Source organism: Carya illinoinensis, chromosome 1 (genome assembly GCF_018687715.1).
Source record: "Carya illinoinensis cultivar Pawnee chromosome 1, C.illinoinensisPawnee_v1, whole genome shotgun sequence".
Lineage (NCBI taxonomy): Eukaryota > Viridiplantae > Streptophyta > Magnoliopsida > Fagales > Juglandaceae > Carya > Carya illinoinensis.
The window spans coordinates 2180231-2193402 of record NC_056752.1 but is presented as its reverse complement, the minus strand read 5'-3'; the positions used below and the strand labels follow the sequence as shown (position 1 = coordinate 2193402).

The following is a 13172-nucleotide window of genomic DNA, read 5'->3' as shown; positions in this document are numbered from 1 at the left end:
CTTTGAGGTTAGGCCAGACTTAATTCTAGGCCAAGTATTCCAATATCTAGAGATGAACTTCCTCGCAATTTCCAGGCCAAAAATTAATAATTTAAAGCGATCGAAAACTTTTTAGCAAAATAGGGAGGCAGCTTATAGAGTAGTTGAAACTTGTAAATATGGCATCTCCCATTGTTAGAGTCTACAACTACAATATCAGGTCGACGCATGCCAGTTTTGGCAACCGGAATAACCTATTTCAAACAGTTGAAAATTCTCCTTGTTTTCACTCATCAAACTTACAACAAATGGGAAAAGAAGAATTGGGAAAATGGGAGGGCGGCTTTCAAAATTGCAAAAATAAGGGACACATGCATATGATTATATGCTTATCTTAGCAAGTGAGAAATGTCTGAAATTGACAACAAGAGTAGTTCATGTTTTCAACGAGGGAAAACAAGTGCATACACCATCCACGTAACAACCACAACCAACAAAATGGGGGTCAGCCAAGAAAACCCGAAAGAGAAAAATAATAGCCTTTAATGAAACGCTAAACCCAGCCCCTTTTTCTTGTTTTGGAAAGGTAGGTTTTAGACTACTCGTACTAGTCTTCTGATGATCTCTTCTACTTATATGCTCACCAAAGATCGATCGAGTGGTGTGCTTGATTAGACACCACAAACTTTTCTCGTGAAAAAACTTATTCATTGGGGGATCGAAATAATGCAAAAGTCTTTCTTCCCAAATAGGAAACTCGTAAACGTCCATCCCTCCCAACACAACAAGGAAATTTTCATTTTCATCATGATGTGTGAATATACATGAAGAGGTACAGTCGTATCCTTTTGAGTGATCATGTGTGTTCTTCTCCCCATTCACGTTTTCCAGGTCAGTACGGATATATATAGCTCATAATCATATGCTATTTACATGATACATGCATGGCTATTTTTTCCTGGTTGTTAATGATCAATGTATCTGATCATCTGCTTTTCCATGCAGCACGCATTGTGGCCAGGGAAGCCATCTGTAATTTTCGTGGAATTATGTGAAAAACGAGGGCTAACATTGATAAATACCCAGAAAGTTTTTTTCTTTTTCTTTTTATTTTTTTTATTTTTTATGGAAACCCAGAAACCTGTTTTACGTTTGCAGACTTTTGAGCTTCCCAAGTTTGACAATTGTGACAGTTTAGTGCATTGGGTGGTGAGCTTATGAGGTAATCTCTTCTATCTATGTACAATAGAACTATACGAGTACCGGTGCAATTGGTGAGTTTCCATGAATAAGCCATCCAATCGTTTATAAGCTCAGAACTCGAATAAATAAATAAATTAATAAATAAAATAAGAAAAAATTATTATATTCAAGAAAACATCCTATTAAAATAAATTTAAAAAGTTGACATAATTTTATATGATATATAAAATATATTTATTAAAAAAATATTTATCAATAAAAAATCTCCTCTCACCTTAGCTCTTTCATATCAATATCTTATTAACAAACTATTGGAAAAAAAAAAATTTGGGTGGCAAAAGTAATTTTCCTAATAAAGAAACCTAAAATTCTTTTTTTCTAATTTCTAAAACTTCTTCTTCTCATGCGAAATATATAACATTAATTATAATTTTTATATGGATGATATAAATATTAGGAAATTAGCTTATTATGTTTATTTTCTTAAAATTAGAATATTTTTGTCAAACACGTGGAGCGTTACTTTTGTGAAGCCCACTTGCCACTTTTCAAAATAATGAATACCACCTAAAGGGGGAAACGAGTGGCTTGAGATGATTGGGTTTGTGGTGCCCATTGTTAAAGACTCACCTACATCCACGTCCATACCTTTCCATAATAGGAAAGTATCTTCAAGCAACTTTAATATGATATATATATATAATAAAATAATAAAATTTTGTTAAAGAAAAAAAAATCACCACAAAAGAAAATTTAAAAACTAAATAATTGAAAACTTTTTTATCCCCTATGTGTAATAAATATTTAGAGCACTATATCTATAAATTAATATGGCTTTACTCATCCGTTAAATATATTTATAATAAAAATATTTTTATCATTTAATTTATCACGTCAAATCAGTTTAATTTATGAATTTACTTTTATGAAATTTTTTTATAGGCAGAACATTTATTTGTAGGCAGAACATTTATCAAATATTAAATATTATCATTCATATTATATTTGTCATTTCTAATCACATCGATTGATTTATTACATTTTAATTGATTTTTTATTTAAATATAACATTAAAGAAATTATTCTGGTTATGTTTTGTTGGTTGAGTGAACTCAATCTATCTTAAATCAATCATTAACAGGATTTATTATTTTTCTAATTTTTCATAAAAAAATTAAACTCGTCTAAATTTATTTTATACATTTATACATATATATCAGCTTATTTATATTTTAATATATTTCAATAGAATCTACAAAATATTATTATTTACAAATTAACTCATATTATCTAAGGTCATCTTAACATCTAAACATAGCTAAACACGTAGCTAGCATAGACAACAAATTCAAGACAAATAGCATTAACATTGCTTGACAAATTATAATAAGTGATCATGATCTTTTCTTATGCATGGCCACATATTTGATGATGGCAACCTAAACGTGACTGCTATAAATAAGATGCCTATTGTATGTACATGTGAAGATAAGAAAGAGTTCAATGTTGGCATCAGAGTCCTGCATCCTCATTCTTGATAAGAGGGACCACGGCCAACCTTCTATGAATCTAGGTTTTGGTCTCGAAGGACTTTTGTGGTCCAGTTGCTTTAAAGTTTAGAGTACCATATATATATATGTCGACTCTTCAGCTACAGGACCTCAATTTTCTCCGCAATTTACATATGTGGGCCTGGGAATAATAGATATTTTTTTGGCATGTATGTTGATTAAATTATTAATTTATTTTTCCCGGACAATATAAATTAAAAAAAATCATATTACCAAGTCGGTGTGTAGAATACACTATTAAAAAATATATATATATATATATAATAAAATCTGATATGTAAGATAAATTTTAAAACCCGAATTCTTATCAAAGCTTATCAATCCTTAATCATTCCAAAGCATTCATTTCTTAATTATCAAGCCAAGGTTGTATCAACTTAATTTAAAAGTGAATTTCTAATTCAGTCCAAATATATGTATCCACCATCATTCATCTTCCCTTTTTACTTTTTGGTGAAAGATTAACAATAAAAGTTACGAGATTAAGATAACGTTTAGGTAATGAGGTGATTTTAAATATTTTGTTAATAGTAATAAAAAAATTAATGATAAAATAGTGAATAATAATAAAAAATAATGAAAAATATATAAGTGAAAAGTAATAATAAAATAATACTAAATTAGAAAAGAGAATTCAGAAAGATAGAACCATAGATAAAGTAGAGAATGCTCTATGAGAACCAAAGAGCATGGGGATGATTTTGAAAATATGGATTAATACTCAAATCAAGCCAAATCCAAATAGCTAAATAGCTAAAGAGAATTCCACATCAAGGAGATTATGCTATACATACGACTAATTGAATTGTCGAAATAGTGATCACTAGGCATGATGATAAAGTGTAACCCTGACGTGTGTGCATCAAAAAATAACTTTTTAAATTAGAGTCTTATGCGTGATTATGATATTTATAGTCAAAATTATAGCTAAAATGTTGTCATAATGCTTTGAAGTCGCAATTCTCTTTTATCAATATTGAGTACATGTTCATTCTAAAGATATTTCAACGCCATCGGCATTGACTTTGAAAATCAAACGTCTCAGGTATCACCTTCACTTTTATCACCCCAATTTATTAAGTATAGAAAAATAATTAGGTGACATGATGATTAACAACTTTGGCTGACCTTAAGATTCGTAATTAAAAGGAGGCGTGAATTCCTTAAAAAAAAAAAAAAGGGGCCTAGCTAGGGACCTAAGATATTCAAAGACTAACAAAGCATCTAATAGAAATAATGCCATCATCCTTATCCGCTCATATAGAAACCCTAAAGTCAGCAACCTTGCCCACATATTCATGTACAAGTTACTGATAATCTGTTATTCATGTTAAGGCAGAATGAAAGATGCGAATGGATAGTAAACTTGTGGACTCAATGACAACGCAAAAGCATACCATAAAAGGAAAGTGCATGAAAGCGAAGGCAGAGAGAGAGAGAGAGAGAGATGAACTTTTTCTGGGTATGTAAGATAAGGCAAAGCACAGGTCGGGGTTATAGAAAGAGATGCAGAGAGAGAGAGAGAGAGCGTAATAGCTCGTCCTATAAAGGGAAACCAAAGGAGGAGTTTGTCTGAGTGGATGATGAAAGCGATCTAACACTTCACAGCACAATATATAGAGGACCAATCTAATGCCCCCACAGTCAAGTCCCAGTCGCAGTCAGTTCACAGTGTGTGTGTATATAGTATATATCAGACAAACACAAACACAAAAAACACACCCTCTTGTCAATTATTAAGTCTTTGTATAAAAGAACTCCAAACGATTTCCAACCGTTGAAGAGATCCCATTTTTGGAAACCCTCATCTTTAAAGGCAAAAAAGTTGTCTTAACCCAACCCCCCCATCTTTTAATTACTCTTTTGGATTCCTGGCTTAGCTTAGCTCCCCTTTCAATTTTGTTCATATTTTTCCACGCTTTATCTGTCCCCCACAAGTTCTCCATCCTGGCTAGTCTGTCTACTCTCTCTGTGCAATGCACCGCGGCTAAGTATTTCTTTCTCTCTTTTTTTACGCCAAACATTTGATGGTAAAAAGAGAAGCATAAAGAAAGAGAGATGAATCTGTCTGTCTGAGTTTTTGCTTTTGCAGTGCTTCGTAGATCCGATGCCAAGGAAAGGATCTAAGGAGAGGAGAGCCTTAACCTATTGTACAGGACAGTCACTTTGTTTCCTTTTGGAAATTGATTTTTCTTCTTTTCTTTCTTTTCCTTTTTCTTTTCTCCCCCACATAGAATGAATGAGCGTGGCATCATTTGTGCTGTGGTGTGTGGACCACCTTTTTGTTGCTATTCAATGGAGAACTACACCCAAATCAATATATTTACATCTTGTTATCTATCGGCTCAGTGCTCTCAATATGGTCAAAAGAGAAGAAAGTTGGACCAAAGATCAGAAGGGTATGATTCTTTGCTCAAAAGCTTATCAAGGCAATTCCTGCATGGCAACACAAATAGACAAAATAATATAAATGGAAGAGGGGAAAAATAAGAAATATATATATACACACCCTTACAACCATTATTATATCAAATAAATGAATAATACTACGTCCATAGCTTCATGAAGATGTTCTTGGGAGTTTCCATGCCACCATTAATATCACAACACATCTCTATCTTGTCCTCGTACAGAATCTTCGCAAGTCTCTTTAACCCAAAACCCAAAAAACTATTTTGTTTATTGCAAAGCGCCTTCCGTCCTTTCAGTTTTTCCTCTCTGTGGGTAAAACCTAGTTTAACCCCTACAACGGCACAAACTTTTTTTCGTTGTATCCCTACATCTGAATACAGTAACACGTTAACTCTAACCCCAATCCTTAGACCCTTTTACTCTCTCTATCTCTCTCTCTCTCTACCAGAAGAAGTGTCCCCGGAAACCTTTGGGCTACAATATTGATAGGTCCCTCTCATCATAATAGCCATGTCTGACTGCTTTTCGCCAAACAGAACTGATTCAAAGGACACCGATGACAATGACGATTCATCACTATCCGGTGATACTTCCAATACCATTAAAAGAAATACAAGTCTAGATTTATACAGGCAATCTCTCTCTCTCTCTCTCTCTAATGGAAAATTTAAGCAGATATTTTTCCAGTATTTCACATCACTTTTGACATTTAACAATAATAGGTGTAAGCATGTAGCTAGAGCGCTCCTAGCATTCTCCATCAGAGAAGCAAACAATCAAAATTCTCTAAAATTTGAACCGCCCATAAAAATATCCTAACCACAAATGGATCGATGCCAATCTGTGAGAATTTTATCCAAATAACTAGAAAAAGGCATAAAAATAGATCACATATGGCATGTTTAACCATGCCAAGTACGTATAGAAGAAAACTAGCGTGCGCAGCTAATAATTAAATACCATGAGACGGCAAAACATAGTACACATAAGAGATCTAAAGGAATTATGAAGACGACCAGTGAATTTCAGTCAGACGCCAGAAAATCTTGCCGTGTGATTCACTGTGTAGTAGTTAGTTTGACCAAGAACCAGCATTCCCGGTAAAGTTGGGACTTTCTTCGTTCCGATTCTCTATACAACAAATTTGGTTTTTCTTTCGGTAGCTAGAGGGTTTGAACATTAATTAAAAATACGTGTAGAAAAATCATTGATCTTTCACTTGCTTAGCAATAAAATGGGGCAGTCCGAAAAGATCAAATTATCAGCAGACCGTTGGAAATGCATAGTGGATATATGTATCGATCGGATTCAGGAGGGTCTCATGAAAGAGTGAAATCCATTTTTGTACGGCCAGTGTTGAGAAGGTCTAATGTGAGCTGGTGGGAATCCTGATGATGCTGCAGCGGCTGCAAACAAGGGGGAAGGACCGGGCTGCCATTGTTGCTCATTCATAGACTGAGACAGATCACCAATTCGGCCTCCAAAGCTGCTGCTTGGATGCTGAACCTAATTAAAAATGTGACAATTTACCAAAAAAATATCTTCATCATAGGTATCCCAAAAAATGTGTACAGAGTTTAATAGGCAATACCCACTTGATAATTGGGTGAATTAAGGTATTCGGGAAATAAATTGGGACGCATCTGGGTCTCTTCAGGCCTTCTGAATTGCCCATATCTTGGCATGTCTCTAGATGGAGGACATTGAAGATGGGTTAGGCTCAGAAGCTGCATGGTTTCATTCTCCATTAACCCATCACTGTCGCCTCTACTAGATTGTTCCTGGTTACAACATCATGAACATGCAAAGATCGGTTTCTTGCATATTTGAGCGCAATTAAGAAGGATGAGAATCAAACTAAAACCACGTCATTAGATAAATGAACCTTTGGCATAAGCCCTCCATTCCGCCAATTAGCTTCGAACCGCATTGGAGCCGAATGCTGTCCCGTTGCAACATTGTGATTATCATTATTCCTCAACCCCAAATTACTACCATGCTTTGAGTTTGAATTGCCCAAACTCAAATCAAGATTGTGATCTGCAGTAGCATTACCTGAAGATTCTACGAAATATATTCTAAATGAAATAGGAGCCGAGACTAAAAAAGCATAAACGTCTTTTAAATTGAAATTAATACTTACCAGTTGACTTAAGCTCGTTTTCGTAGATGCTCGGATCGAAGTTGGTGACAGCTTCTTTGCCATTGCACTTAATTGCAGCTTTGTCATAAGCCCTACATGTGCACCATAAACTTCAAATTCCCACCGAACCAATATTTATTCTTGACCAATACAGTACAATCCATGCCGGAAGTACTGTAATTGAGGAAGAGTGAAAATTAAAGCACACACCTTGCGGCTTCAATCTCGGTATCGAATAAACCCAGATAAACGTATCTGTTAAATCAGATTAAAAGTTGGTTATACAACACAAAAGAGAAAGGTACATACACACCAAAATAGAAAGAGAAAAAAATGGGATGAAAAGCAAGACGGGGTCCAAGAGATTGGAGTTGAAGTAGAGGAAGATGAGGTTTACTTTTTGCCTAAAAATTGGCCCATTCGAGCCTCCCATCTTCCGCACTTGTGCAAGGTCACACCTCTATACTTGGAGCTCCCTCTCGGAAATCCGGTGCTCTGTCGCCGAAGTACGTGCACAAACTCTTCCTTTGTCAGATTGCTCATCTATTATTACACACACCTCCATTCGTAAATGATACAATTTCAATTGCCAAATTAATAACAAATAGTAGCAATTCCACATATCATAAATATACTGTAGAAGGTAAGGAAAAAAAGAAAATGTTCGAGATAACATAATTTAATGCCATGAGAAATCTCTCTCTCTCTCTCTCTCTCACACACACACACCTGTTTCAAGTCTTCCTCATAGTCTTCAATGCTAAAATTGATGTCTGCCTCCACACCCCGGAACTTGATGGCCGCCCTATCATATGCACTGTACAAAAAATTTTCTTTTCAATTTCCCATTTTCGAATGTGAATCTTATTCGTTCATTCGCTTCAAGTTGAAAGAGAGGTAATAGATCAACAAGCTTATTAAACGAAGAGAGGAAGAAGCAAAGAGCTCACCGAGCAGCTGCATGTGCAGTATCAAATCCACCTGCAATGAGGATAATTTCATTTCACTTACTTATACTCTCAACAGTCAAAGGCAAAGAATTCAATTTATTCCACCATAAAAATAAAATTTAAAATTTAAAAAATAAAAAATAAAAAATAAAAGATTAAAGAACATAAACATTAAGCCAGTCTTACCCAGATAAACTTGCTTTCCGCAATCCCTGCATTAAGCACAAAAAAACACACAACTGTGATATGGCAATCGTAGAAGAGAAGAAGACAGGATTCGTTGATCACACGTATAAGAAGACTAACCATATGTGAGACTCCCACCGGCCAGTTCTCCGGTAAAACGTAACACCGCGATATTGGGAGCTCCTCGACCTCGGTCCCCGCCGGCTTTTCTTCATGGGCTGCGAGACCTCCGCCGACTTTCCCGGGCTAAGTGAATCCGATTGGCAAAACTTGACCCCAACCCAGTGGGCCCGAGGGAACGAAACAGCAGCAGTGGGACCAGCTCCGGCATCGGATGTAACTCCCATTTCTGACTCGTCTACAGGAAAAAACTGACGGGTCACTGGTGCCGGGTCGCTCTCCATAAACGAGAACCCGAATAACTTGTTGTTGCTGCCTCCCCGCCTCTTGATCATTTTCCCTCTTTCGACGTCCTGATCGTCGTCGGATCCGTCCTCGATGACCACCGCGGAGGAGCTAGAATTCGACACGGATCCGACCCTTTTTCCCTTTTCATCGTCTCCATCAAACGAGGTCTTCTGGGAAGAATAGCCTTCGGATTCGTCGTCTCGTCTTTGATCAGGCGAGTCATTAAGATCCCACATTTTTTCTTGTTTTTTTTCCCTGGCTTCGTTGTGATCTCTCCAAAGGACAAGACCTTATTGTTCCGCGGTACAAATTGAGATCCTTATTCTCCCATAGAAGCCAGAATATATATGTTAGAAAACCATAAAAAAAAAAAAAAAAATTCTTAGTTGTTTTTTAGGAAGAGGAGATGTGTGTGGGAAAGAGAGGCGAAGGTTGAGAAGATCAGAGTTATGCAGAAAACCTAGGACAAGGAAAGAGAGAGGAGGCGTTGGGTGTGTGTTGCAAGAAGTTGGAGGCGTTCCGAGATCCTTTTTATCCCTCGCTGTCCAATACACAGCAAGACGAGGCCAGTTTGAGCAGCAAGCGTAGCCGAAAGCAACCCACCCTCTCCGTATTACCTCTCTCTCTCTCTAACCACTTGCCTCTCTTCATCTTCTTTTCAGTGACTCATAATTCACTTTCACTCAGACACACACACTCTCTCTCTCTCTTATTACCACTGCTCCTACCATTTTTTTTTGCTCTTTTTTTCTTCTCGTTAATCATTCATAAATCCGTTTCTGTATCTCGGGCTTCTTTATTTTAACCGTCCTTTCTGTTTATTTAAACTTCGTGTACGAACTTTACTGTTCTCGCTTAGGACTACAAATGATGTTTCTTTTTTGTTTTTGTTTTTGTTTTTCTTATTGGTGGGTTCCAAAGAACATTAGTTGGGAAAATGGGAAAGAAATGAAAGAACCATCTCTTTCCTTATACAACTTTCCCACGTTAACCAAATCGAAAAGCATCCACTCTCTCTCTCCCCCCGCCAAACCACCCACCCACTAATGGAAATAGACAGCACAGGAACCATACGAGATAGCTAATTACTCAATTACCTTTATTAGCTAAGGAGTAATTACTAATCATTCACGTCACAAGTCACCTCCATCTCCATTTCCATCCATCTCCAAAACTATTCTTTTTGTGCTTTTTTCTTTCTCTTTCTTTCCAGTGGGTTACTTTTCCACTGGTATATATAGACATCAGTAAATGAAAAGTTTTAAGGAGAAGGGGTTGGTTTAGGAATGAGGCTGTGTAGAATTATTTTTGCCAAAGGGCAGGCCGGAGAGAGAGAGATGGTTTGGTCGTTGAAGAGGAAATGGGAATAATGGTAGGAAAAGGAAACCCTTTCCCGAAAGGTCCAATCCAAGAGTACGGGAAGAGGGCCACCTTTACCGCTTTCGTCTCCCTTGTGACCACTGGCCTTCCTATTTGGTACCTCGTATTTATGACTCTGTCTCCCTTTTCCACTCTCAATCCACAGCGCGTTTCAGGCTTGTATTCGCTTAACCTAATCTTACATTTTTCTAAATACTGATAATATCCTGATAAAAAAATAAAAAATAAAAATAAATACTGATAATATATATTATTATTCTATATGGGATGAGAGAATTCCTATAATCTATTATATTTTTATTACTATCTTTTTTTATTTTTCTCTTCAATTAAGTTTAATGTGTTTAATATATCATCTATTGTTAAACCTATTATATTAATAAAAAGAATCAAAATATTAATATTTTTTTAAAATTTTGATGTCACTTGCTTTTATATCAATAATATATTTGGTATGTCAATAAAAATATTTGTAAATAGATTTTATTCATATTACTGTACAATGAATTAAAATATTTTCATCCTCTCAAAAATTGATGTTAAGTTAGAAATTTTGTTATCATAATTTTTTTTATAATTAGATAAAATGTTAATAATTAATATAAGAATAATTCTACTCAACATCCCACGTATCATTTTTTTTTTTAATTTTATTTTTTTCCATAACAAGTATGTGGTGTATATATGATAAGTAAAATAACTTAATTAGTTTAGCAAAAATAAAATATGTATAGTATGTGATGTGAAATTATTATTAAATATGAAAGAATATGTAATTTTTTTTATAAAAAAAGTATTTAAAATTATTTAAAAATATAGATAAAAAAAAGGTAAAATAACACACAAAATTAAGTAGCAAGAGCCCCAAAGAGTCACCATTTTTTTTATTAAGTAATGATACATGTATAAATTTGTTATAATTATGTTTTAAATTGAGAATATTGTTATAAAATAATATTTTTTTATAATTTATTTTATAAAATTAATGTTAATTCAAAATGAAATTATATAAATGATTGTAAAAATAAGTTGTATATGTTTCATTCTACTTTTTTTTTTTTTTTGTAATTTATTTAAAATATGTGTTATTAATCAATAGGGTAAAAAGCTGATAAATTCAAAATAATAAAAGGGTTTTTTTTGGGGGAATTGGCAGCGTGGAGAGAACGCGAAAGAGGAGAGTGTGGGTCTGACATCTGACTCAAAAACCATAGGAAGATTGATAGATAGATTCGTAGATTAACAGATTTCATCACCCTTGACATCATCGATTATTATTATATTATTATTACTCAAAAATATCAGCCATTTAAATACTATAAATTATCATATTTTATTCTAACATTTATTTATTACTAAAATATAACAAATTTCGTCTGGAAGTGGACCCCCCTCCCAATGAAACAAGATGTAAAATACTTAAAAATAAATAAATAAATAAATTAGCCACGTCACAACGCACCCGGATGAAATTCCCCCAATAGGCCCAACCCAAATGCGTCTGTTCCGTCTAATCTCTCTCTTAACCTTCCAATAATGGAAGCGGGACGAGGCCACACCACAATGGGTAGTTTTCCACAAACTGCAAACAGTAATTCTTAGGTACAGTTTAATTGTAAGATTTAGTTCAAATCAATTTAATTTAATTTAATTTTAATTTATTTTTAATATTCAAACATTCAATTTTAAAATTATTAAACTTAAGTCAATTCAAAACTTCTTTATATGTGAAATTGATAATCTTTTTTAACTCAACGCATCTTTATATATGAGATCTATAATTTTTTTTAATTTTCTATAAATAATATTAAACTCATCTTAATATCTAAATTTATTTTAGATAGGCCTTATATAACTTGCTTAACCTACTCAACTCAATACTATTAATAAAAAGTTTAGCTGAACATCCATGCACAGACTTAAAACAAATATGATATTTGTAGTCTTGTATTGTACATTTTCTAGGTATACAGTTTATTTTAATAGCAACCTTCACTTTTTTTCAAATGTAATGTACAAATAATTCAAGTTTCAAGATTATATATAATATTACTTATTTTCCAATTGGAGTCTCTCTTTTTAACTATCTAAAGTTTGAGTGAGGAATCTTACTATTTATTTAAGATTTTATAACCTTTAGATATACATGTTGATATAACATCATTATGAGTTTTGCTACACTTAATGGGTCAAATCTTTTTCTAAAATCCTCCCACTCAAACTCTCCATCTCATAAATCTTAGTGCCGACACTCTTCTTCTTAAATTATCTTTCAAAAATCCTAGTGCCGACACTCTTCATCTCAAAATCTCTTTTATAAATCCTCCAAATCGTTGAAGGAGGATGTCCTCCTTCTCTTTTTCCTTTCTCATTCCCTCGTATCCTTTCCTCATTTCTCTTCATTTTTCCCTCTTATTTCCTCATCTCTCCATCCCTCTTTCCCTCATCTTCTCCCTCTCATTCCCTCCATTCTCTTATTTTTCTTAATTTATCTTTCTATTTTCATTGTTATTTCCTTTTATTTAGTTAAAAAATGGATTATTGTCTCTTAGATATTTTATCCATAGAAATTAAGTCATTTCCTCCTATAGATGGTGGGATATGAGTCTATATTTTAGATAGAGTACTATCATTTAGACGATTTGTCTAGAAAGAACTACAACAACAGCTAAGACTATACTAGTCATAAAAGAATTTGTTCTTTTGTGCGGGTGGAACTTCAAATGCAATAATTGGCTTGTGATCAAGGAATTTTCCTATATATATTCAACTATGGATGAAACTTTTATTTGATGAATGAATGAAGTTAATTTTTCATAAAAATAAAATATAAAATAACGAGATCTATTATAACTTAAAAAAAATAAAAATTAAAACACCAATAATTTTTTAGTATAATTATATCAGTAATGTGTTAGATCTATGAAAATAAAATAAGAT

The 13172-nt window shown here is 33.9% G+C and overlaps 1 protein-coding gene across 5 annotated transcripts; it reads right to left on the bottom strand.

Moving 5' to 3' along the window:
• Positions 1-6156: 6156 nt before the first annotated feature.
• LOC122305263 (floral homeotic protein APETALA 2) lies at positions 6157-9674 on the bottom strand. 5 transcript variants are annotated; one of them, XM_043117671.1, is made up of 11 exons: positions 9313-9660; positions 8565-9170; positions 8445-8470; positions 8259-8289; positions 8038-8125; positions 7706-7851; positions 7519-7563; positions 7309-7400; positions 7051-7229; positions 6761-6946; positions 6157-6671 (listed from the first exon to the last, which is right to left on the bottom strand). In XM_043117671.1, the coding sequence occupies exons 2-11, from the start codon at positions 9086-9088 to the stop codon at positions 6474-6476; spliced, it is 1515 nt and encodes a 504-aa protein (XP_042973605.1). In that variant the 5' UTR covers positions 9089-9170; positions 9313-9660; the 3' UTR covers positions 6157-6473. The 5 variants fall into 5 exon arrangements, with proteins under 5 accessions (XP_042973605.1, XP_042973599.1, XP_042973613.1 ...); XM_043117665.1 differs by having other exon boundaries at positions 8565-9176; positions 9313-9659; XM_043117679.1 differs by having other exon boundaries at positions 7051-7220; positions 8565-9667.
• Positions 9675-13172: the final 3498 nt, after the last annotated feature.